Source organism: Rhineura floridana, chromosome 9 (genome assembly GCF_030035675.1).
Source record: "Rhineura floridana isolate rRhiFlo1 chromosome 9, rRhiFlo1.hap2, whole genome shotgun sequence".
NCBI lineage: Eukaryota > Metazoa > Chordata > Lepidosauria > Squamata > Rhineuridae > Rhineura > Rhineura floridana.
The window spans coordinates 106,775,297-106,802,630 of record NC_084488.1 but is presented as its reverse complement, the minus strand read 5'-3'; the positions used below and the strand labels follow the sequence as shown (position 1 = coordinate 106,802,630).

Genomic DNA, 27,334 nt, shown 5'->3' with positions numbered 1-27,334 from the left:
ATCATCAGGGAGGGTGGGAGTTGGAGTCCCAAACTTCTCAAGGGCGCCAAGTTGGGGAAGGCTGCCCTTTTTGTTACACACATGCCTACAATGTGGTTGTGACGCCATGCTTCTGCAGTGGCACTGGGGTTCCAGAAAGCCTACACCTGTGTTGAGGTCTGCACATGCCTTACACCCCATTCTGTGCTATAATGTTAAGAACATAAGAACATAAGAAGAGCCTGCTGGATCAGGCCAGTGGCCCATCTAGTCCAGCATCCTGTTCTCACAGTGGCCAACCAGGTGCCTGGGGGAAGCCCGCAAGCAGGACCCGAGTGCAAGAACACTCTCTCCTCCTGAGGCTTCCGGCAACTGGTTTTCAGAAGCATGCTGCCTCTGACTAGGGTGGCAGAGCACAGCCATCATGGCTAGTAGCCATTGATAGCCCTGTCCTCCATGAATTTGTCTAATCTTCTTTTAAAGCCATCCAAGCTGGTGGCCATTACTGCATCTTGTGGGAGCAAATTCCATAGTTTAACTATGCGCTGAGTAAAGAAGTACTTCCTTTTGTCTGTCCTGAATCTTCCAACATTCAGCTTCTTTGAATGTCCACGAGTTCTAGTATTATGAGAGAGGGAGAAGAACTTTTCTCTACCCACTTTCTCAATGCCATGCATAATTTTATACACTTCTATCATGTCTCCTCTGACCCGCCTTTTCTCTAAACTAAAAAGCCCCAAATGCTGCAACCTTTCCTCGTAAGGGAGTCGCTCCATCCCCTTGATCATTCTGGTTGCCCTCTTCTGAACCTTTTCCAACTCTATAATATCCTTTCTGAGATGAGGCGACCAGAACTGTACACAGTATTCCAAATGCGGCCGCACCATAGATTTATACAACGGCATTATGATATCGGCTGTTTTATTTTCAATACCTTTCCTAATTATCCCTAGCATGGAATTTGCCTTTTTCACAGCTGCCGCACACTGGGTCGACATTTTCATCGTGCTGTCCACCACAACCCCGAGGTCTCTCTCCTGGTCGGTCTGTTGCTCTGTTATTGGGCCTGCAACTGAGGGAAAGAAGTAAAGCCCCTTTCACACAGTAATGTTGGATAATACATGCCTCTGCGAAAGGGATGGGCGAGAAATTAGGTTCAGTTCACATTTCAAGCCGAAGCTATCGAATGCACACTCTCCAGAACAATGTGAGAATGGAAACACCTTCCAAATTTGCACTGAATCAAATTTTGCAATGCAGGTCACCAACCAACCAATGTTTACAAAAATGCATATGTAAGGGGAAAGTGTGCATAAAAATGAACATATGAGTGAAAATAACATACAAAGATGAATTAAATGACAAGAAATTGCTTGCAAAAATGTGTACATTAGCCAAAACCTATAAAAATGAGTCTGTTAGGACAAATTTGCACTAAAACTCTGGAGAATTTTCATTAGGATTTTTTAAATAAAAATGTGCAAATTGGTACAGAAATATGGAGAACTGAATTTAAGATTGGAAATATGAGAAGCTGAGAGAACCCAAATGGATAGATTTCCCCATCCCTACTCTGCAATGAACGGGGCTCTGCTCAGAATATGCCTATTCTGAAAGCCACAGGGCTCTGACACTGGCCAGTGTTCAGTACCCATAGTTTTCCCATGATTACAGTGCCGTGGTGGGAGCTGCACCTGTGCAACTTCTGTCTTCAGAGCTCTTAAAGGGACAGAAGCATTCTTTCCCCTGCCCCCTTTTGGGAACAGGGTCACCTCAGTTCTATTACGATAGGTTGAATTTTCATCTCTTGCCTTCACAGCGCCTAGTAACCATTCCCCATCAGTTCTCTTCCTGAACATTCTGCTTCACTCTTTATTCTAACTCATTCCTTAACCCTGGCTTCGCTCTCTTTGCCCTAATATGCAATAATGTTCATTGTAAGTTCAGCAGGCAAAGCATTACTATAGCTCTTGCCTTTGCTACAGTCCCATTTTCCACTTGACTAGTAATCTTACCAGCACCTGGTTAATAAATAATTCCTATGGCCTGACTTAAGAACTCAAGTGAACAAGCTCATGGGTAGCATTATAAATTTAGGCTGACCTTCGAGGCCTTAGTTGTATCATTAAGGAAGAACATTGGGGGATTCCTGATAATTAAGATTTTTTTATTTATAGTGAGGGCCTGCTTCATGTGCTACCAAGTTCCTACACAGAAGACTCTTTGGTGTAATAATCTGTATGCAGCCTGAGTGTAGATTGTCACCTCTGATGAATAAACCCTCTAGTTTTAAGCTATCTGTACATGTACCAGAAACCCCTGATTAGTCATGACTTCCTTGCACATGTATTCTAAATGTATATGCAGTAAAAAATTTGCATGTGTGATAGCTACTAACTAAGGATGGACAGATCAGTCAATTTCCAGTGCATGTCAATTTCACATGTGGATGTTCATTAAATCCAGTTACTAAGAATGATCAGTCAATTTCCAGTCTCTGTCAGTTTGTGTTCATTCATAAGTCCTGTTTCCGCAGAAATCTGTGATTTTTATTAAACTTCGTAATTAAATATATACTTGCATATGTATTTATGATAAATACATATGGTAGAATAAGTATTTAAATATTTATTTTATCTCAATGTACATATTTCTAAACGTAACTTATCCTAAAATATTCATTTTGAAAAATGCAGTTTGATACATTTTTGAGCTGAGAACTATATTGCAAAATTGAGAGAAGTGCGAAATCCAAAGGATAATTACATTCCAGTCAGTGTATTTATCCACAAGGTCAGTTCACTTAAAAATACAGACCAAACAAAATTCTTCCCCATCCCTGGCAATCTACATATGCTCAGATTGTTAACATTTCTTTCTGTGCTTGCATAGTCTGAAGCTAATACCATAGGAACATGGGGAACTGATTTATACCAAGTCAAACCACTGGTCCATCTAGCTTACTGTTGTCTGCACTGACTGGCAGCAACTCTCTAGGCTTTCAGGCCAGAGACATTCTGAGCCCTACCTGGAGATGTTGGGCATTGAACCAGCCACCTTCTGTATGCAAAGCTGATGCCCTGCCACTGACCTACCGTGCCTTCCCATCACCAGAGAAAGTGTGTGTCTCTGTATCCTGAGAATATTGTCCTTCAAGGCAAAGAAATCCTAGATAAGCTAGGCAAGTGGAGGAAGAGGAAGCACAATTTTCTTGTTTTCCTGCTCCTCCTGCTTTCACATTATTATTATTATTATTATCATTATCATTATTTATTTATTTATTTATTTATTTATTTATTAGATTTGATTAGACACCCATCTGGCAGAGGTTAGTCGGCCACTCTGGGCGACATACAGCAAAGCACAAATACAGTTCATATAAAAACATAAACAGAGAGCATTAAAAATTAAAGGTTAAAACACCCCCAAAGCTGCACACTGCCAATCTAACCCTCCTCCCACGCCTGGTTAAAGAGCCAGGTCTTCAAGGCCCGACAGAAACAGAGGAAGGAGGGGGCCTGGCGAAGGTTGGTTGGCAGCGAGTTCCATAGTGAGGGAGCCAGTACTGAAAAGGCTCTGGTGAGCCTTACTGGTGAGATGTCATTTGTCAACCGTTTGGAGTTTGCATTATCTTCTGTTATGGTGCAGTGAGAAAAAGCAAGTAAGAGGGGACATGATAGAGGTGTAGAAGATTATGCATAGTGTGAAGAAGGTGAATAGAGAGAAGCTCACTCGCTCTCTCACTCACTCACACACACACACACACACACAATTAGAACTTGGGGCCATCCAGTGAAGCTGAATGTTGGAAGAGTCTCCATAGACAAAAGTAAGTTCTTCATACAGTGCCTAAAAGAATTATGGAATTAGTTCCCTCAGAAAGTAGTGATGAACACCAACTTGGATAGCTGTAAAAGGGGACTAGACAAATTCATGGAGGATAAGGCTATCAGTGGCTACAAGCTAGTACCTCCAGTATTGGAAGTGATATGCCTCTGAAAACCAGTTGCTGGGAATCACAAGTGGGAAGAGTGCTATTGCACTCAGGTGCTGCTTGCAGGCTTCCCATAGGCATCTGGTTGGCCACTGTGAGAACAGGATGCTGGACTAGATGGGCCGCTGGCCTGATCCAGCAGGGCTCTTCTTATGTTTTTTGTGAGTTCAGCTGGCAGCGTGTCTAATGAATGTGTTTTTTCATGGCAATCAAATGTCCTTCCTCCGTTCTTTCTCATCAATAGACAGTATGAAGCACCACTGGAAGGCAACCTAGTAAGCCAAGAGGTGATGCTAAAGCGCCAAGAGGAGGAGATGATGCAGCTGCAGGCAAAAATGGCCCTCCGGCAGTCCCGACTAAGCCTCTATCCCGGAGATGTAGTGAGGTCGCCAGTGCCAGATATGACAAAGGACCCTCTGAGAGAAATTGCATTGGAAACAGCCATGACCCAAAGGAAACTAAGGGTAATGTTTAGGCATCTGTACTATTGGGGGACTTCAGCTTCAAAGGCATAAGTGCAAATCTCTGGCTGCAGAGTACCAGAATGTTTCCCCCTGCTTTATCCTAAGCCACTAAAATGCACCCCATTTCAGTGGCTACTAGCCATGATAGCTATGCCCTCCCTCTACAGTTGGAGGTAGTATGCTGGGAACCGCAGGAGGGGAGAGTGCTCTTGCGCTCATGTCCTTCTTGTGGGCTTCCCATTGGTATCTGGTTGGCCATTGTGAGAACAGCATGTTGGACTAGATGGGCCATTGGTCTGATCCAGCAGGTGTTTCTTAGCAACACTTGCTGAGCTACACACTAATTGTTTGCTGTTCATGCTTACATGGACAGCTGCTCATTCTTGATAAAGAGTGATGGCCATTTCCAGTAATGGCTGTGTCTGATGCTGATGTGTGGACTCTCTCCATGCTTTGAATAAAATATGTTTATGCAAATACATCACATTTAAGAGCATTTGTTTCTTAAAAATAAATATATCCATGGTTGGTGTCCTTATGTTCTCTTACAGTTTGTTTTTAAGAAAAAGTCATTCACATGGACATTCCTTAGATTCTTACTAGGAGACCTGCATGTCCCAACAGCAGCGGAGATGATTAAGCAAATGGGCCGAAACTACCAATGTCTGCTTTCTTGACACCAGCATATTGAGAAATGGGGAGCTATTTAGTCAGTGTTTTCCTAGAATGTCTCCAGGCTACTGCATATTGTAGCTGCTGACTAAGGTCGCTTCCAAGAGAATACAGGGATCCACTGTGTAAATTACTCCCTGTATCAAACATGAAATGTATGATTGCATATGATCAGTGGTTTTCAAGCCCTGTTCCAGGAAACCTGGGGTGGTTCAGAAACTTATCGGAGATACTAAGATGAAAAGATCTGTAATGAGAAACAAGCTTACATGAAAGACAACTTGCCAGCTACTATTGATCTTCCATCTTAGGGGAGTGTTGGGCATGTTCCAAGAGTGTACTTTAAGCTTCTATGGAGTGATGGTGAACCAAGAAGTCTGGGCAATGCTTTCTGTGTACTGACTGTGCACCCTAGAATGTGCATTGGTATCTTCTCCAGTGCATAGGCCTTCCATAGCAGACAACCCAACATGGAAATGTTTCCCTGAAGATAGAAGGTTTGAATGCCACTGGCATGTAAGGTGGCTCAACCAGGCTACAGGTATTCTACAGAGGGGATGTGTAATATATAAATAAGTGGGTATCATTTTTGGAGAGAGTTACAGTGTCTTATCTCCTATGGGGGTTTGACAACAGCAGCACTCTTCTCTGCTATATTCCAAGGGACGGGATTGTCATTCTGTAGCAGAATAGGAGAGAAATCAGGTAGTCATGAAGTACAGTGTTTCATGTTGGTCCACTGAATCCACCTACATATTTTTCTTCATCTGTACCATTGAAATGGTTTGACTTATGGTATGATGGAAGATGGCTATTTGAAAGATGGACATGTTATGGTGAACACACACAGCCCAACACACGTTCCTACTCAGGAAAAAACGTTTTGTGGCATCTTAGATACAAGCAGATTTATTGTGGCAAAAGCTTTGTGGATTAGAGCTTACTTTGTCAGATGCATGATGTGCTATCCTTAAATTTGCAATCCCCCCATATTTTCCAGTGTCTGGCAGTATCACTGATACACCCTCTTTACTTTGCATCTTAATGCCTGATTGCTTGAACAATGAATACTAATAAGAAATTCTGTGATTTGTAGAATTTCTTTGGGCCTGAGTTTGTGAAAACAACTATTGAGCCATTCACCTCCTTGGACCTGCCAAAGTCAATTTTGGTAAGTTAAAAACAACAACTAGCTATTGGCCCATTATTTATTGAAATAATGTATATACTGTCTTTAAACCAGAAGACAATTCACTAAAACACATTAAATTGCTTATTCTCCTACAAAATGTCCTCCTCTACTTCAGTTTCTCTACATACCCTGCGCCTCTTAATGGGTTGACCTGCCCTGAAGTCATCACTGCAAGCAGAACTACTCTAGCTGCCATTGGCTTAGCTCCTTTGATGTCACAGAGATCTGAATCTTAATTCTAAATTCTCAAGTTCCATAAGCAGCTTTTATCAAATGAGTTTATGATTATTGCTTAGATGTGATGGGCTTTTGAATGATTCTTTTTTATATAGATCAATTGAGCAATGACTTGAATTCAGTGAAAACTCCACCACATATTTTGAGATCTGGAGGACGGTCTCTGTATTGTCTTCCATATTGTTTACATAAAGCTTATTCTACAGCTAGGCTCAACCTTTTGGACCAGTTTTTTTCCCTGCCATTGTTGGGGAGGAGAAGAGACAGAACAAAGATGCCCCCAAAGATGGTAAATTTTGGAGAAATTTGTGGGTTAGAGTATTGAATGCTAACTTCATTTAATGTTACAAGGTGAATGAGGGGCAGTTCTTCCTTCTCAGGCTTTTTAAACAAATCCTTGAACCCACTTGTATATGCATGAGGCTTTCCAGTGCCATAACATTGTCCCATTGGTATCCAGAAAGTGTGGCCAGCTGGGAGGCTCCAGAAAACCTTGTGCCAGTGCAGGCAGGTTCAGGGTTTGGTTGTGTTTTTTAAAATATTTTTTTGGGGGAAGGGGGAATTAAATAAGGTAAGTGCTAATTCCCCCTGAAAATTGCATTGCAGTCCCCCTCCCCTGAAAGCATCAGAAAATCATTCCCCATTTTTCAGGAGACAAATGGACTCATGAAAGTTGAGGGCAATTTTTGGCCTATCTATGATACTATAAACATATGAAGCTGCCTTATACAGAGTTGAACCTGTTTAGCCCAGGACTCTACATGGCTGTGGCTCTGAAGTATGTCAGGCAGGTTTCCTAATCCTCTACTCAAGATTTGTTCAACTGTGGAAACGGGTTGGGGTTGAACCTTGGACCTTCTGCATGCAAAGCACATGTTCTTCCTCTCCAGAAAAATATGCTAGTGCTTTATTTTTTCTTTCTGTTTAACAATTAGGAGTTGGACTGAAGCTTCTTACAAAGCTGTCTTGGAATTACTTGATTAGGATGGTTTTGTTTACTGGCTTTTATATGTTGGGAGGCATGGTGTATTTTGTTGCTGGTCGTTGGCTGGTTGGATTGTTAGGGCCCCTCCAGACTAGTGTTTTATTGCGGGTGTATTCTTCAACATCTTCTTGACACAATAATAGTACATTAGTGGTAGATGTATTCTGTTTTAGTTTGTTCTGTGATGCTTCCCCAATGCTACCACATTATTGGTGTCCGGAGAGGCTATAGTGCAACAAAAGCGGGACAAAAATAAACCAGGACATTTGTGTGTAAAAAGTTATGGGATTTCAACTGGAAGTTACAGGATATGAACTGATTGTAAATGAAGCTTTGTGACTGCCCTGAAACCTTTGCAGGTGCAAACAGTATTGAAAGCAGATTGCATGTGACTGCCCTGGTATCATCATGAGTGCAAATCATCATGAATGCTCAATAAAAAGATGTCTGGAGGGGCACTTAATCTCTGGTTGATAGCAGTAAAGCATATTTATTTATTTATATTTATTAATTTAAAACAATATGTAGTTTGCTCTCCATTTGAAAAAATCTCAAAGTGGCTTACAACAACAAATACAAGTTCAATAATGCTATGAAAACATCATCAGAAGGCCATACCCTATGTGTGTTCCTTGGAGATGCTTGTATTTTTGTGGCTTGTGATTTTATTATAAAATCAGTATAACAGCCTTTAACATTGTTTTGCGAACTGTTGTAGTAAACGTTAGGGTTCTAAACGTGACAGGATGTCATTTGGCACTCAGAAATACACAATCCCTGGTATTTTGTTGCATGAAATACAGAACAAGAAAGGGAAGAGTGAAGACAATCGTCGAAAAGTAAACGTCATGCTTTTAAGTGGACAGAGGCTGGAGCTGACTTGCGATTCCAAGACTGTATGCAAAGATGTGTTTGATATGGTAGTGGCCCATATCGGTTTAGTGGAGCATCACTTGTTCGGCTTAGCTACTTTAAAAGGTAAGAACGCTATTTCACCATGGGCCAGTAAGACACTCATCACTTGATGACTGCAGTAGCAAGTGGTGTCATCCATGTATGAATGAACATTCACAGGTCAAAAATCACAGTTAGAATTTCCATATCATCTCAGGACCAAATTACACATTATAATGGAGATGTGTGAAAGTACTTCTCAAAAAAATGTCAGTAATGGCCACTGGAGCCTGTAATCTTGATTGAGATCATGGTGCAGTATGATGAGACTATTAACTCTTTCCCCCTGCGCCATTTTCCCAAGGGCACACAAGCCATACATTTATGCTGCCAAGACAAATAGCAGCTTCGGGAGGCAGCACAATTTTCATTGGAAAAATGGTGTGGAGTGAAAGAGTTAAACCCTTCACCCTACACACACACTGGTCCCAGTCCAGATCAGAATCCCCAGCAGCTGCTGTTGGAAAGAATATTAAAGAAACAGGTGCATTCGTGCATCTCCATTGTAATGAGCCTCAAACAGTGCTTTTCAAGAATCAGTGTTTTTCAAGGAAATTGGTTCACTTGTTTTACTGTGAGTAATCAAGTTATGAGTTCTTAGTGCTCTTAATACAGTAGGGCCCCACTCATATGGCGGATTATGTTCCAGACCCCTTGCTTAAAAGCGAAACCCGCCTGAAAGCGGAACCCATTCAATAGAATGGCGTCAAACGCCCGAAAAACACCATAAAAGTGGAACAAGCGCCATATGAGTGCGGCCTTACTCTAATTGAAAGCCGCTTTATTAGCGGAATGCCGCAAAGCGGGCTACCGAAAAGCGGAGCTGTACTGTATAAGAACATAAGAGCCCAGTTGGATCAGAATGAAGGTCTATCTAGTCTAGCAGAGGCCAGCCAAATGCCAAGAAGCGGAACATGAAGGCAATAATCTCTCCCATTGGTGCTCATCAGCCACTAGTGCTCAAAGATGCGTTACCTCTAACTCTGCAGTTTCTATGGACATTAAGATTAGTAGTTCTTGCTGGAACTCTTCTCTCTCTAAGGTAAGAGGATGAGAAGAGCCCTGCTCAATCAGGCTGAAGGACTATCTAGCCCCACAGTGGCCAACTAGATGGCATTGGGAAGCCCACAAGCAGGACACGTGCTCAGTAGTACTCTTGAGCTCATGTTTACCAATAACTGGTATTCATCAGAGTATCCCTTACACTTGATGCTGGAAATAGTACATAGCCATCATGACAAGTCACCACTGATCGCTTTATCCTCCATCAATGTGACTAATCCTGTTTTAAAACTGCCAGTTTGGCAGCCATCCCTACATCTTGTGTAGGGAATCCTGTAGTTTAACTGTGTGCTGTGTGAAAAAGGTAAATGTGCATGACCTTTTCTTACAAGTTTAAAACAAGTTTTTAGAATTAAAAAAAAAATCAAGAGCACAGTTGTGTGCACCATCCTTCCTCAACCTGGTACCCTCCAGATGTTCTAGATGCCCACTCCCATAAGCCATTGTGGCCAATGATCCAGGATGATGGGAGCTGTAGTCCAAAAAACTTAAAAGGCATCCGGTTAGGGAAGGGTGTGACACAATATCCTGTTTTCATGATACATTTTGAGGATAGCTCTTTCTCAAGGAGTAAAACGATGTGTAAATCATGGCAGTTGAAACTTGCTTATCCAACATCCACTAAATGTTGTTGCTGAAAACAGCCAGAGAACAGCTAGTGAGAGCTTTATTTATAAATAGGTTTATATCAAGCTAATTGGATTCTGCACTTCTCTAAAGACCACTCACAGTCTCTGACTTGGAACAGCTTGTTTTTGTTTTTGCATAGCAGTCTTATCCCATGTTGCTTTTTCCCTGTGCTGTCAAAGATACTTTTATTTACTTGATTTATTTAATACTTAAAAATCTCTAAGCAGTATATAGAAATAGAACACAGAACAGTATTACAGGTAAAACAGAAATTTAGTAATAATGAGGCAGTCTCACAGGTCAGGGAAAACCTGCACAAAAAGATATGTTTTTACAAGGCATCCAAAGCAGGATGCTTTGGCATATATGGCACATATGGCAGAGGAAGTGCTGAGAATTGTTGGGAGACCTCACATTCCCCTCACAGATCTACAATTCCCTGAGGGATTTAACTGTCAATCCCTTTTCCCAGGGAACTCTGGGAACTGGAAATTGTAGCTCTTTGATTGGAAGCCATGGTTTCCTGGCAACTCTAAGACCCTTAACATACTACAGATCCCAGGATTCCTTGGGGGAAGCCATGACTGTTTAAAGTGGTATGATAGTGTGGATGGGGGCGGGGCTAAGTATATCTGAACCTAGTACTATAAAAAGGAATAACTGTCAGGTAAAAAAGAATGCTTTGTTAATTGTTTGGGATTTCCCCCCTCTTTTTTATGACAGAAAATGAATTTTTCTTCATTGATCCAGAGTTAAAACTAACTAAAGTAGCTCCTGAAGGCTGGAAAGAAGAACCAAAGAAAAAGAGCAAAAACACAATCAACTTCACCTTGTTCTTTCGCATTAAGTTCTTTGTGGATGATATTAGCTTGATACAGTGAGTATATGGCAGACTGCTATGCATGTATTCTCCTGAGAGATCTGATAACGCCTCTCCACCAAAGCCATGTGTGCACCTTGTTCAAGCAAACCATTGTTTGCCATTACACCCAAACCACTCTACAAACCAGAATTGAAAATCAGATTCAGATTTGGGTTTGCCATCTTGATTGGAAGGGTGTACATCTGGGCTGGGGAACCTTTCTTGGCCTGAAGGCTGCATTCCCATATGGGCAACCTTCCAGGGAAGTCACATGCCAGTGGTGGGCAGCACTGCAAGCAAAAGTGGGCAGAACAACAAACGGGAATGTTGCCTTTATACAGTAGGCTACTTTCTACACACACTCAGACGTTCCTCCTAATCATCCATCCAGACACTATTTATTCATTCATTTATCACCTTCCACAAACACATCTCAAGGCGCTGTACAAGATACAGTAAAAACACCAGCAGATCCATCTATCTATCTAACTGTATACTATTTTTGTAAGCCCTGAAGGTGTTATGCTGCAGTTTGCTTGTCCCCTGACAGGTGGCGCTGAAAACTAAAGTGTGACAATGAGCCACAGGCCAGGGCAGCTCCAAGAACCTTGGCAATGGGGGGAAGGAGAGGAGGAAGTTTGGTGACTTATGGTGAGGGGAGGAGAGGAGGAACATGGCAACCTATGGGGGACAGGGAGAAGAGGAAGCTTGATGACCCGTGGGGGGGAGGAGAGGAGGAGGCTTGACAACCTGTGGGACAGAGGAGAGAGGTTTGGTGACCCATGAGGGGAGGGGAGGGGGAGTCTTAGTGACCGACTGAGGAGCACAAGAGGGCTGGCATTAGGTGAGCGGGGCAGTGGCAGCCGCCATGCGGTGACACCTGGGAGCCCTGGGGGAGGGGTTGATGAGAGGGGATACCTGGGGTTCCGTGGCAGAGACCCATTCATGCAGCTGGAAAAGCCTGTTGGGACAAAAATGGCTTCATCTGTTTCCATAAAGTGCAGATAGTGGGCGTTTGTCATATGTTGACAGGAATACTATTCTGCAGAGCTGAGGCAGCCACATTGAAAGCCCTGCTCTGAGTTACTGCGGAGTGGATTTCTGGTGTCTTTGGAACTTGCAGGAGACGCTTTCTTGCAGACTGCAGTGGCCACAGAGTTCAAGAACTCATTTCAGCTAGGCAAAAATGCCTGGGGTGGAAAGCAGTGCCATTTAGGGATGTGGCTTGGGGAGAGGTCTGAAGGCTATAGAGAGAGGCCTGGAGGGCTGTATTTGGCCTCCACACTTGGGGTTCCCCACCTGGTGTACACCAATCATTATTTGCCAGTGCAGTTATAATGGCAAAGTATGGTTTGCTTGAACAAGCAAGTGGCTAATTGACTTTGAGTTCATAAAAGGGTGGCGGGAGGCTCAAACAGAAGCAAATCCTCCAGTTTTGCCCTCAGAGATTGGCAATGTAATGTGTGAACTGGCCCTAAATGTGTGTTGTGGAACACTCAAAAGAGCTGTATATGCCTATTGCAGGGCCTTTTTGATGGCAGCATCTTGATTGGGTAACTCACTGGCACAGCTATCTTTTAGGCAATAGTTAAAGCAAAACATTTTCATCCCAATAGAGATGGGGGACCCTGGGCCCAGAGGCCAAATGCAGCCCTCCAGACCTCTCTCTCTTGCCATCAGAATTCTCCCCAAGCCACACCTCCTCTCCAAGCCACGCCCCCCTCTCCAAGCCATGCCTCTCCTCAGCCCTGCTTTGTACCCTCCTAGACCATTTTTTTTGCCTGGCTAGAATTTGTCCTTCAACTCTTCAACTTGCTTACCTACATGGAGCATAGAGAAGGATGTGTAAGAGAAAGAAACGGTGAGGGAATTAAGGATGTGTGAGGGAATTAACATTTGTTGCTCCAGCCACTTTTGCTTCTGGCCCTCCATGCCGTTGGAATGTGGCCCCTGGAAGGTTGCCTAGAAGGGAATGTGGCCCTTGGTTGGGGAATCTTTCTCAATTCCCGTTTAATGTATGTTAACCTTTCCTGTTCTAGATCTGTTCTGGTTTATTTTTAAATGCTGTCTTCTTGGTGTCCTTTCTAGGACTGAAGAGCAATGTACAAACGTGCTTAGAAGTAAAGAAATAATAATACTGTTCACTGGACTATACCATCTTTGTGAACCACCTTGGAGTGCCTTTTTTTTGGCCGAAAGGCATCATAGAAGAACATTTTCCAGGGAACATTTTCCACGAACACTTTTCTGGCTATGCACTATTAACTTGGCTGTGTGTTAAAATGCAGCTAGGAGAAATGACTGTGCACAGGTGCCCTACATTATCTCCACAGTCCACGTCTTCTTTTTTTAAACCGTACTCCTTCGGCTCTGACTGAAGTACATGACTTTCCTCAAGCAATCCTGGGAATTATAGTTTGTTTAGGGTGCTGGGAATTGTAGCTCTGTTAGGGGCAAACTACAGTTCCTAGGATTCTTTTGAAGAAGCCATGTGCTTTTAATGTATAATGTGTACATAACTGCTGTTGATGAGCTTGATCAAACAGCAGAGTAAGTTTGGTGTAAAAGAGAATAATCACCTTAGCTAATCTATGTATAATTACTATTTGCATGCTACATTTTCTGTGTATTTCTTTCCTTTCCCCCCATCCCACACTTTTTTTCCTTCTTCTGCCAGGCATACTCTGACATGCCATCAGTATTACCTGCAGTTAAGGAAAGATCTCCTGGAAGAAAAGATGCACTGTGATGACGAGACAGCCTTATTGCTAGCCTCACTGGCCCTCCAGGCAGAATATGGAGATTACCAGGCTGAAGTAAGGATATTCTTTCATTTGTGGGCAATCTCCTGGCTCTTGTTTTCCAGCTCTTGTGCCTCCTGTGTAGGTGAATGTATCTCAGTTGTTTGGGATCCCAAAGGGCACTATAGTGGTTAATATACCCTGGTTTAGTAGATCTTTTGTTTTGAAGTGCAGGAGGAAGAACACTTTCCAAAGTGATTTGGTTTTAGCCATAGAATCAAGGTTAGGAGCTAGAAACTAGAGTTGGCTGTGTTTGTACCAAACTGTGAACCACAGTTTAGCACAAGGGTGGCTAGCTCCGACAGCCTTATATCTCAATCTGATTGGGAGATAAAATCTCTTTGCCTGCTCTTTTGGGAGCCATGGTTCTCGAGTGGCAATGAAATATCACCAAGTGGATTATCATCCACAGCTTAAAGATGCAGAAAAAACACCAGAGTTCCAGGTTGCTTCTGGGAAACTCCTCCTTCTGGTGCTTCTCTTCATTTTTTCTGCCCTGTTTGACATGCAGTGGTTTAGTGTGACACAGGCCAGTGTCTTCACTGTTCAGGTTCTTGAAGTCAAAGTGATCTAATTCTTTTTGGTCTTTAATTCAGTGCTAAAAGACAGTAGAAGGTTTCCCCTTGGTGTCATCGAAGACACCCTTGAGGCCATACCTGACCAGTAGGGCAACATTTCCCAAATCAGATGTCCCTGATATGATTGTATATTGCCAAGCCCAGAGCAGGTGTTCATGTGAATACACAACAGACCATCTGAGGGTGGGCATTTCTGTTGTGTCTCGATGCCAGGACCGAATGATTTTATCCGTCCTGATGTACAGACATATAGCTGGGGGTGGACAATTCTGTTAATAGAGGAAGGGATCATTCAGAGATACAGTGGTCATCTTTCTGTGTTTAGAGCTCTTGGGAGCATCCATTTACATTCCTTTCTTATTTATTGTGGCATACTAGGAGTTCTCTCACAGTGCAATAATGTATCCTGCCTTGTAGTTTAGAAATTATTGCAACATGGCCCCCTTATGTAGGTCTTAGACTAGAATGGGAAACCTTTGGCCTTTCCAGATGCTGCTGAACTATAACTCTCATCATACCCAGCCATTGGCCATGCTTACTGGGGCTGATGGGAGTTGTAGTCCAGCAACATGTGCAGGTGCAAAGGTTCCTCACACTTTCCTTGGGTCTTCTGAGGACCAGTGTATGCTTTTTGGGGGGTGTCCTTTACAGCTGGATTCTGTGCTTCTCGATCAACATTTTAATTAATAGACTTATGCGGGATAGTTGGATTATATGGGGAAGTACAAGTGACAGCACTGGTGCCTTCCAGGGAAGTGTGTCACAGTTTCCCATGTCACCTGCCATCCCATCATTCGGACATTACCAGAGTGACACAGTATCCAGCTGCAGCCAGGCTAGGTTGTGCATATGGACTCTTACCTTACTCCTCTGCTTCTTTTTGTAGGTGCATGGCCTCTCCTATTTCAGAACAGAACACTATTTGCCAGCTAGAGTGATGGAAAATGTGGACTTGTCTAATGTCAAAGAAGAATTGCCAAAATTGCATAGCACTTACACTGGTGCTTCTGAAAAAGAGGCAGAATTGGAATTTCTGAAGGTTAGTTCGGACAGTTAAGGGTGGAGTCCTGTTTTTCAGAGAGGAAAGCGGAAGGAAAAAGAGCATAGCAGGATTAGGAAGCCTGTGCAAATGCGACCCTCCAGGCCTTTCTGTCTGACCCTTGGAACTCTCTCCAGACCCATCCTTTACTGACCCTGCTCTGTGCCCTCTGTGCTTTTGTGTGGCTGGAATGTGTCTTTGAACTGTGATAATGCCTTTTGCTTGCCTGATGGAAAGAAGTGTGTGTAGAAACCTCTGGCTTATGCTTGGCTAAAATGTATCCTACTGTACATAGGTAAGAGACATGCCTCTTGCTTCTCCTCCTTTTGTCTATGGCTCTGCACACAACTGGCATGTAGCCATAAGGCAATGTGGCGCTAGGCTGAAAAAGGTTCGCCACCCCTGGAATATAGGAAAGCCACTTCATACATTTTGGAAATCTGGATCTCCCAGTTCTGACCTTATTTGTAACTTTGGAAGGGAAGACACATGTATGTAGACAGATGAGGAACACTCTCCCAGAATTACTGATAGGTTGTGGTTTCCAGAGATTTCTTCCCCAAATACTGCATAAATGGATCTCCAAACATTGCCGAAGACACTTAGCTGGCACGCTACAGCTCTATTCAGGCATTCTGTGTTGAACAACCCTGACATTGCTTGCGGATCTCTTGACATCCACATATAACAGCTTGAACAGCTGTAGCGAGGGGTCCTTTATACACATAGTTGTACACACCAAGGCTTCCTGGGAATCTGCAACCCTGAATTATCCGCTATACAGTGTGCAACTATATATACAAATTCTATACCCACTTTCCTGGGTCCACCACCACCTCTTTGTCACTGCCACCACCGTCCATTTATTTGCCCTCCTCCCCTGAACCCAGTCCACCACCATGCCCAAAGGAGAGGTGACTGGAGGCTTCTGCTCCTGCCTCCTCCCCTTCTCCCACACACTCATAGAGGACAGGTGGACTGGCAGCACTAGCCAGGAGAAGCAACTTCAGGGCACAGTGCTTCCCCCCCTTTAGAGTGTTTAGTCCTTCCCCCCCCCCTTTAGAGTGTGTGGGCCTTGGCAGCTGCCCTACAGTGCCGCCACCCCCAAGTATTTGTTACTTCAGCCTTCACCAAGTGGGCGTACTCCAGATGATTGGAACTGGCTGGGCCTGATGGGAGTTTCAGTTCAAACCATCTGAAGGGTACCAGGTTAATGAAGGTTCCATTACGTCTTCAAAATGTGAAGCATCCTCTTAGAACAGCCTTTCCCAACTAGTGGGCCACCAGATGTGGTTGGACCACAATTCCCATCTTTCCTGACCATTGGCAATGCTGGCTGAGGCTGATGGGAGTTGTGGTCCAACAACATATGGAGGCCCACTAGTTGGGAAAGGCTGTCTTAGAATATGGTTTATTCCTCTCCCCCCCATTTGATTCCTACTGATTTTTAGTGACTTGTCTGAAATATAAGTTGCAGCTGTCTCCACGTAGCCATAGCAGATGCCTTTTCAAAATAGCAGCCAAGTAACAAAATGTGTTTTAAATATTTATTTATCCGTTTAAAGAGATTTATTACAGCTTTAATATAAATTTACGTGTATAGAACAGAAATTCTCAAACTGTGGTCCGTGAGCTTCCTTCAGTTAGTCTGCAGCATATTCTTGTTGAATATTCATACTGATTTTAACTGTATTTTTATTGCTTCTTTTATTTCTTGTATTTTATTGTATTACAATTTGAATTTTATGGAATTCAAATTGTAATACAATTAAAGGAAATATAAGAAAAAAAGAATGAATAAAAATACAATTAAAAACCATACAGCACCTAGCACAGTGCATTAGAATTGCTGCAACAGGCAGAAAACCCAGTAAGTCGTCTGCCAAGACCACCAGCAATTTTCAAGTGATCTGTGGGTGGAAAAGTTTGGGGAACCACTGTTGTAGAAGTAAAGAAATACACACACAAACATACACTCACATGCATATAGTTTTGTTTTTCAACAGTACTAATGTATTATGTTGTATGCTAGTTCATGTGTGTTTGTTATTTTGTGAAAGATATAATAAAAACAGAGGATGAATCTGATTGTAAGATCACATTTTTCTTCTTTTCAACTGCTCAATATAATTTTTACTCTCACAGTATCCTCAAATTAATTTTTTTTGCAAACATTTATCTCTTTTTCTCTGTCTTTGTGTCTGTGTGTGTAGATTTGCCAAAGGTTGACGGAATATGGTGTTCATTTTCATCGTGTGTTGCCAGAGAAAAAATCTCAGACTGGAATTTTGATGGGAGTTTGCCCCAAAGGAGTTCTCATTTTTGAGGTTCACAACGGAGCCCGAACACCAGTCCTCCGTTTCCCATGGAGAGAAACAAAAAAAATATCCTTTAGTGTATGTTGGTAACATTTTTTTTTATACAGTTACAGGCTGGACAACTTTATTCCCCGCCCCCAAACATCACTTATCTAGATCATCCAAATGGTAGTCTACCAAAAGCAAAGAGCAGGAAGATGCAAGGTGCTCCTCACTTATGTTGCAAATAGTTTAGCAATACGAACCAGATGATCAAGCAACAAGCCCAGCTGTATCGTGCAAGAAAATAAAATTGGGGCAAGAAGGAGATTTGCTAGCCAATTTGTCAGAGTGCAGTTCCTTCTGAACATGAGGAATCTCATCCTGTGAAGACCAATAATGGAAGGGGGGGTAGGACTATGAAGTATAGTCTTTCTGAGATGGTCCACTCCAGAATACAAGTGGCGATTTGCATGCATAATTGCTTCCTCTCCCTCGGTGTCAAAATTTACTTGTTCATGTCATGCCATCTAGACAGGCCTTCTTCTCCTTGACACCTTAACATTCTACATGTGGGGAAGCTTTTTCTTTTTTTAAAACTGGAGGAGAACTCAGAAGTACAGTCCTCCTCCTGTATTATGAAGTGGTGGAGACTCAAGAAGTTTGCACCAACGGGTTTTTAGATTGTCTCCGAGTCTTTCTTTTTAAATAATGATTTGTTTCTTTCCAAAGCTGGAAAGCAGCCCCATGTTTTGTTTTGTTTTGTTTTAAATATATATTTTTTTCATATTGCAGAAGAGAAAGATAACTCTGCAGAACACATCTGATGGTATAAAACATGCATTCCAAACCGACGCAAGCAAGACCTGCCAATATTTGCTGCAGCTCTGCTCTTCACAGCATAAATTCCAGCTCCAGATGAGAGCCAGGCAAAGTAACCAGGATGCTCAGGAAATTGGTAAGCACTGTGGCTGATGCTCCTCCTCCTGTTGCTGCTGCTGCTGCTAGGAACATCAGTAGCTTCGTAGTGCTAATTTGTGTACTGTTAGTGTGCTGGACCTCAGCTTGCAGGAGAGAGTGCTACTTCAGTTGGAAACAGAACAACACACAACTCTGTTGCTGAAAAGCTTGCACTGGGTGCCCATATGCTTACAAGGCTCTTAACTTGATTCCAGGATATCTTAGGGACTGCCTGATCCCTGTTATCTCTGCCTGATCATTCCCACTCCCTGAGCTGATCCAAATCAACAGCTGCTGAAGCAATCCCAGTCATCTCTGATTCCAGAAACAAGCCTTCAGCTACCTTGGTGAAAACTGGACTTGTTACATTTCATTGCTTCAAAAGAAAATGGAGAGAGAAATAAAGTGTGTATGGACAAAACATTAACAAGAACATTGGCATTCAGTTCTTGCCACATATAGGTGGTGGTAGTTATTACCTTCTCAGGGTGGGTTACAACAATCTACAGACATGAATATGTAGTATATATCTAGTTACTACAAATAAGAGTTTTCCAGGGCAGACTTTGTTGCTGAGTGAGAAGCTGACAAAGAGATGCTAACCCAGAGGAGAATGCCAAAAATCCAGTGAACAAGGTCTTACGGTGCATGAGGAGGAAGATTAGTTACAAATGGAGAGATAATGGTTTCTTTTATGTAGAAATTTTGTAAGAAGAGCCTTGTGTACAACACTGGGCACTGAGCTTAAAGACAAGAGATTCAAATTCTTGAAAAGGTGCAAAGAAGGACTTGCAAAGATTAGCTGAAGATTAAGTGTTACATGAAAAGGCTTCAAAGAACAGAACACATTCATGCTAGACAAAAGAGGAATACGCAATGAAAGGTGTGCGCATTTGAACAGCCTTACAGCTCAGTCCTAGGTATGTTCACTCAGAGGGAAATTCCAAGAAAGTGTGCATAGGAACTTTGGCCTTAGAAGTCCTGTTCGTCCTGAAACAGGATGGCATTGTGAAGTTTGTTTATTTTAGTGCTGAGGGTTTGGAGGCAAAACTACCTCCCCTCTTTCACCTTGCAAATTTAAGCATGGTGGTGTGCTGAAATTTACTGGAGTTCTTGAAGCTCGTTTGAACTCCTATTTTTAGTTCTCTCAAAATACCCCATTCAGAGGGAGGAAAATGGTGGCAGCCACAAAAAAAGTGGAGCATAGCATGATGCTTTTGGAGGTTGCTGATTCATAGGGTCACCATAAGTCGTAGTCGACTTGGAGGCACATAACAACAACAACATCACGCACCACTATCCCCACCAAAAAAAAATCCCTTAAGAATGGGGCATTTTGGGAAATCTAAAACCACAGCCTCCAGCCTGACAGAGGTTCAACAGCTCCAAGTAAGTTTTATGTCCACCCACTTCCCAAAATTCACCCCTGAAAATAGCTCAACTAGTTTCCCATTTTAATGGCCGGCTAATGGGACTACAAAAGGATGGGGTATTTTTACTCAACCTTATCAATGATTTTATTCAAAACATTTCTGTCCCATCTCTTAATTGTGTAGATTCCCAATGCAGCCAGAGATTAAGAAGATGTAAAATCACAACAAACCTCAGTAATAAAACAATGATCTTATCAAAATTTAGTCAGAATAGTGGCAACTTTGGTTTTTGTTAAGAACCAAAGAGAAAAGCAATCGTATCTTTACACTGTTTCTAAAGATTCACAGGGGGGAGGGCATTCCAAAGCTGAGGTGCCAGACGCACAAAGGCCCTGTTCCTTGTTTCTCTGGTCTTGCTTGTGGGCTTCCAATAGGCATCTGTGACAACAGGATGCTGGGCTAAATGGGCCATTGGCCTGATCCAGCAGGCTCTTCTTATGCTCATCTGTTCCCCAGCACCATCTCCCCACAGAAAATGGGGCCAGTCTGAACAGCTCCTCGGAAGAACATCTTATCAGTCAGACATGTTCATTTGAGAGTAGATGAGCCTTCAGATATTGTGGTCCCAAACCATTTGGAGCTTTGAAGATTCAGACTAGTGCTTTGAATTGTGCCCAGAAACACATACCAGCCAGTGTAGGTCTTTAAGTACTGGCAATATAATTATTAGAGTCGGTGTTGTTTGTGGTAGTTAGCAGCCTGGCTGTCACATTCCCAAACAGACTTTAACGGCAGCCTCTCTTCCCCTGGATTGTGTGCCCCAGCGGCGGCTTTTCATCCTAAAGAAAGCGAGTAGCTAATTCTAAGCATGCTTTTAAAAATGTGCCCTTAATGTAACATTAAGTCTGATTACCCATTAGGAATCTCTGTTGGACAGTGGTTGTTGAATGTCCCCAGTACTGAATGTGCTCTGGATGAGCATTGGAGCACTGTGCGGCTTTAGGTCATAGCTGCCATCTTTATTTCTTCTAGCTTTCAATTAGTTACTGAGCTAAGTTCAAGGTGTTGGTACTGGTATACAAAGCCATATACCACTTGGGACCAAGATGCCTAAAAGTTGGTCTCATATCTTGCATACACAGTCAGTCATTGTGTCCTGTAGGAGGGGGCCACCTGCAGATACCATCTTATCAGGAGGTCCATTCCTTGTGATATAGGGATCAGACCTTTAGTGTGGTGACACCTATTCCTTGGAATTCCCTCCCCTTAAATATTAGACAGGCACCGTCTCTGTTGTCTTTTTGATTCCTCCTCAAAACTTTCCTCTTTCAACAAGCCTTTTAAAGTGGAGAACTTTATCCCAGCCTGCATCTGTATTGGCACTATTTTAACTGTTTGTACTGTTTTCATATAATGGAATTGTTTTTAATCATTTTCAATATGGAACTTTTTTACACATTTCTTGTTTTATGGTTGTGTTTTATTTCATAATTGCATATATTTTATTATTGTAGCCCGCCCTGGGACCTTATGAGTAAAGGGCAGGTAAGAAATCTAATACAAAAGTAAATAAGCATCCCCCATCTACAGAGAAGGCAATTTGATTTCTTTTAAATGGCGCGTAAAACAGTTTTCCATCTCTTTGCAGAGAGAGCATCGTTTAGGAGCCTCAACCTCCACACGGACTCTGTCAAAGGGTTCAACATGGGACGTGCCATCAGTACTGGCAGCCTGGCCAGCAGCACCTTGAACAGGCTCGCGGTCCGGCCATTGTCAGTTCAAGCTGATATCCTCAAGAAGCTTTCCTACTCTGAATTGTCTCTCTTCCAGTCTGCCCAGAGCTGCTCCAGAGATAAAAATGAGAAGCTGTCATGGGAGGAAAAACCCAAAATCATGAGCAAATCCTTTCATGACCTGACCCAGAGCCAGGTGTCTGTCAGCCCACTTCGGAAAAGTGCCATTGCCCCTGTGGACTCCTCTTCACGAAGAATGGAGGAACTGATGGGGAAACTCTTCCAACAAGTGCCAAAATCTGATGCTGAGTCAATGGCCGGAGGAGCAAAGCTAAACAAGTAAGCATCTCTCTTGTGGGCTGGTTTTAACATTGCAATTCCCATCGGTAGCTACTCAGAAGTGCATCCCTTTGGGGGTGTTCTATGTGATGGACGTGACGTTTAAAGCAGAGATAGAGAACTTGTGGCCCACTACATCTTGTAGGACCCCAACTCCCATTAATCTCAGCCAGCTTGGTCCAGTGGTCAAGGTTGATGGGAGTTGGAGTCCAGCAACATCTGAAGGGCCACAAGTTCCCCATGCCCTGTTAAGCCTCTGATAGTCTGACACGCAGGCAGTGTCTCCAGGGCACCGGTGTGGAATAAAGTCAGTGTGTGCATCTGAGTACACAAGGGTTAAAGGGCTTTTCATTATTTCGCCTACCTCACAGACACTGCCACAGGATACACGTTTTTCAGTGGCATCCACATGGAGATTGCAGGGACTACATTTGCCTTGTATCTGTCTCTGTACTGATGACAAACTCAGGTTAACATGTACATACCTTTTTGGGAAGGGCAGTTACCATTGTCACAGAGGTTCTCTGCTTTAGTTCATGCCCTCTTTCCTGTCCACAGTACTTCCTAATGGCTGCAGTCAATATTTGGGACTATTGAACTATAGTAAATGGCTGGTACTGTTAGGCCAAAAGCAAGCAGAGATCCATTTTGAGACTTTTGTTTTTAGTAGAAAGTGAGGTCCTGAGCAGTTCTGCCGTGCTTTTCCCCTTGCTTATATGAACCTGAGCTTTTCACAGTTCAGTCACCTGTGCCCCAAATGCCAAGGACCATGGTGTATAAGGAAGTACTGAAATTTTGTATAATTGCAAAATCCATTTTCATTCCATCATCCTAAAATACCTTCGCAACCAGCTGTTTCATGCTTATTCCCATGAGCTGTGCTTCCACAGCATTCACTGATTTCCACTGGTGCACGCTAAAAAGTGGCATTATCTTCACACCGCTTTGTGTTTTGTGTGTCATATTTATATCATTTTTATTACATTTTCCTTTGTTCCCTTCTGCTATCTCTTTTACCTCTCTGTTTCTCTTTCACTGTTTTCCCACCACCTTTAGTTCACACTCCCATGCAGGTTTAAATTCCACCCTAGAAAGAAGGAAAAATGCATCTGACTCTTCATCAGCTGAAGATACTGGCCAGGCTTACGTTGTAGGTCAGCGTTGTTTGATTCATTATATTTTTATAATGAAATTTAGATGTGCAGTGATTTTCTAAAGGGCTGTTTAGTAATTAACATGAACTGTGCACAGGTTTTTCTATTGTCTTTGGTGACACTGATCCCCCCCCCCCGATCAAAGTACTTAAGTATCAAAGCTTCGCTTTATAAAAAACAGAGAGACTGTTCCCAGATAAATGTTGCAACAAGAACAAGTGCAGTGCAGTGGTTAGGAGCATAAGAAGCTCTCTTTCACCACTTGGGATATCTAGCTCAGTGTTGCAACATTGGCCGCCAGTGGCTCCCCAGGGTTTCAGGCGGAGTACATTCCCAGCCTTACTTGGAGTTGCCAGAGGTTAAACCTAGGATCTTTTGCATGCACAGTATGTGTTCTGCCACTGGGCTATTTTGTTGTTATATGCCTTCAAGTCGATTACGACTTATGGTGACCCTATGAATCAGTGACCTCCAAGAGCATCTGTCGTGAACAGCCCTTAAAAGAAGGAGCTGCAGGGGGCTTCACACAAAGGCCAAACCACACAGGAGATCCCAGTTCGTGCCCCCTTTTTCATATGGTTCCGTCATCTGCTTGGTGAATGGGAGGTTACACTCTTTTTCCCACTCTGTGAAGGACCCAGAGCATGGTGTCGCGTCCAAAACTATACATTGTCTTACATGAGGAATATCTGACTGTGGAGGACCCTGCAAAGGCACTGAATTACCTGGCCTTCAAGTGGATAAATCTGCATATATTCAAAACGTCTTGATTCAGTACCTGCATGCTTTCTTATCCTAAAGGATGTGTTTCATGTAGGAAGGAGAAGAGCATTTGTTCGCTGCAGTTCCTTTCCCAAAATGTCGAAATAGCGTTGAGGCCTGTCATTAATGCCCCCTTGAGTTTCAAGAAGAGGTTGCTTAATTATACAATGAGTTCAAGTGAAGCTTGAAAGGTTTTGTGTTGTTCGTGCTCTATCATGCTCCAAGAAATAAACATACCCTGCTGTATTTCACTGTCTTACTATTTTTTAATATATATATATATATATATATTTGTCCACAGATGTTCTACAAGCAAACCAGAATGTAATATCATTGCCGGAAAGGGAGATTAACTTGGTAAACTTGAAAAAAGAAGAAAAGCATGGCTTAGGTAAGTTGATGTCACGTTGAAAGTCATGTGTAAATGCAGAAGCAAACACAAATGGAACATGCCATTTGATTAGGTGGAGCGAATTTGGGGGTGGGGGCTTCAATTTGGAAAATACCTTTAGGAACATAGGAAGCTCCTTGTGCTGAGTCAGGCCTGCTGGTAGCTCAGTGTTGTCTACACTGATGGGCAGCATCTCTCTAGGGTTTCAAATGGAGGTCTTTTCCAACCCTACCTAGAGAAACCAGGGATTGATCGTGGGACCTTCTGCATGCAAAGCAAATCCTCTACCACTGAGCTACGCTTCATTTCTGTATGACTTATTTCCCCAGGGTTAGAGAGCTACCAGGCACTGAAACAGATTTACCCTTGTGTAGGGAAGGGCTGATATAAAGTTATCAGCATGGCCTTATGGCCTTCCTAACCCTCCTTACCCTCCTTTCTTTCAAAGTGGGCCCACATTCCTTCTTCCCCTTTTTCATTTATCAAAATAGAAGACCAAAGATTCCTCTAGTTCAGGAATGGGGAACCTGTAGTCCTCCAGATATTGTTGGACTACAACTCCTAGCATCCTTGACCATTGGCCATGCTGGCTATGGCTGATGGGAGTTGGAGTCCGACATCTGGAGGACCACAGGCTTCTCTCCACCACCACCTCTGCCTCTTGTTCCATATCCTGTTTCCAACACTGGCAACCAAAATTCTTCTGGAATTCATATGCAAGGCATGACTGATGGACAAACCCTGCTTGCCCCCAACATCAGGTATTTGCTCTGAATATGGAAGATCATATTCTATCTTGTCCATCAAACATTTTTAAAAAGACCTGTCCTATCATCAGTGAATATGTATTAGAGCTGGATCAGTCAACACTTCAGAGGTCTAATCCAGTCCAATATGTGGAGTCAGGACACTTGTCCTATCTCCACAATCCACATAAGGATTGCTAAAGCTGGGACAGCATACTGGCTCCATGCACCAGTAGGGATGGAAGAGAATCTAGTCAGGTCTTCTTTTTAAAATCAAACAAACCTGTAGTTCTCAAACTTCTATGCGAATCAGATTGCAGTTATCAGATTGTTCTCTTTTCTGAATTTTGTGGTGCAGCTTCAATTTTAAAAATCCAAATTTTACAAGAATAATGCAGGCACTGATGCATATTGTAGGGGTAAATGCGTAGAAAAGCACACAAAAATGTCTCTCTTAGAGAAGTGTGTACAAAAATGTGTACAATTCTTAAATTTGAAATTTTCCATGCAGTGAAAAAAAATCTGCAGAAAATGAGACAGACCTTATGGTTGAACATACATAAAATTGATGCAGAATGGAAATTGGCTGATCAATCCAACCCTACGTGCTGGGCCAGAACTGATCTTTCAAAAAGCCAAACAGACCCTGTTCCTTTTTTTAGAAGCCATCTTGGTAGTAGCCATTATTACATCTTGTGCCAGTGGGTTCCATAAGTTAGCTGTTGGTTGTGTGAAGAGATTACATAGGAGAAACCAGAAGCAGATCATCAGGTAGGGTAGAGCCACTATGCCAGCTTCCTGGCAGGTGGGTCAGTGGTGCACCACTCCCACAGGAGGCAGTGATGGCCACCAACTTGGATAGCTTTAAAAGAGGATTAGACAAATTCTTGGAGGATAAGGCTATCAATGGCTACTAGCTATGATGGTTGTACTCTGACTCAATTGTTGGAGGCAGCATGCTTCTGAATACCAGTTGCTAGAAACCGCAGGAGGGGAGAGTGTTCTTGCACTCAGGTCCTGCTTGCAGGCTTCCCAAAGGCAGTGTTGGCCACTGTGAGAACAGGATGCTGGACTAGATGGGCCATTGGCCTAATCCAATAGAGACTTCTTATGTCCTTATGCTTACTGAGAGAGAGGAGGAGGAGGAGGTGCAAGACAGCAAAGAGGTCAGCACTGTGCAAACACTGTGGCAGGAGTGCTGAATTGTCTCCACTGGTGTGCTTGCACCGTGCCAGTCACCTTGGCCCTCTCCCTTCCAGTAAGCAACAGCAAGCCATGTGACAGGGAGGTACCATAGTGTCTCCACCACACCTGACAAGCTGCTTCTGGGAGAAACCTAACAATTTGGAGCCAAGGAAACTAGATTCCAGGTCTCCCATTCTAGAGACCAATATGACAGGCATGTCAAGACAGACTGGGAATTATACAGCTAACTCCAGGTTCCCCACTGGGGCAATTTGACTATTATCCAATGGTGGCCAATGGCTCCATATCAGTGGGGCAGTGGAATCCACTCTGTCCAAGGTGCTGAAGCATGGAGCCACCAGTCACCATTGCTATTATCTAAAATCCTTGAGGATGCTCCTTTATAGAGGTAAATGTTTGGTAAAGCACGGGCAATGCATCTGTGAAACTCTGCTCACAAAACATTGCTATAAATGTTTTAAAACAGCTGTTTTAAACAGGGTTTCAGATCACTGGTGGGGAGAAGATGGGAAAACTTGACCTTGGGATTTTTATTCATTCAATAACTCCTGGAGGACCAGCTGATTTGCAAGGATCATTAAAACCAGGTAAATCATAGGATTACTATGTGCAAATAAAGAAGTAGAAACCAGAAGCTGAATTCTGTTGGAACGTTAAAATATTCAGTGCCTTTTTGACCATTTTTTTAAATCAGTGTAATCAACGAAAGGCACTGAAGGTTTAATATTGAAACATTAAATGTTGCCATTGGTGATAACTTTAAAAGTGATTGGAATACACGCTCACTACTTGTTTTGGAAAATAAAATGCTATAAATGGCCCTATCAGGCAACTATAGTATTTATGTAAAGCAGCTATATTGTTAAACATCTGAAATGGATGCCTGCCTTTTTATTTTTTAACAGCTTAACAACTCATCTTGGA

At 42.8% G+C, this 27,334-nt stretch overlaps 1 protein-coding gene across 5 annotated transcripts in view; it reads left to right on the top strand.

Moving 5' to 3' along the window:
• PTPN13 (protein tyrosine phosphatase non-receptor type 13) overlaps positions 1-27,334 on the top strand; it is a 196,459-nt gene that overhangs the window by 124,082 nt on the left and 45,043 nt on the right. For all 5 annotated transcript variants that reach the window (XM_061583095.1, XM_061583093.1, XM_061583092.1 and 2 more), the window contains 12 exons: positions 4,218-4,437; positions 6,206-6,280; positions 8,327-8,501; positions 10,893-11,046; positions 13,709-13,847; positions 15,297-15,449; positions 17,663-17,845; positions 18,542-18,704; positions 21,728-22,151; positions 23,208-23,305; positions 24,369-24,458; positions 26,890-26,997. In XM_061583095.1, coding sequence (XP_061439079.1) covers positions 4,218-4,437; positions 6,206-6,280; positions 8,327-8,501; positions 10,893-11,046; positions 13,709-13,847; positions 15,297-15,449; positions 17,663-17,845; positions 18,542-18,704; positions 21,728-22,151; positions 23,208-23,305; positions 24,369-24,458; positions 26,890-26,997 — 1,982 coding nt within the window. The remainder of the gene's footprint in view (positions 1-4,217; positions 4,438-6,205; positions 6,281-8,326; positions 8,502-10,892; positions 11,047-13,708; positions 13,848-15,296; positions 15,450-17,662; positions 17,846-18,541; positions 18,705-21,727; positions 22,152-23,207; positions 23,306-24,368; positions 24,459-26,889; positions 26,998-27,334) is intronic.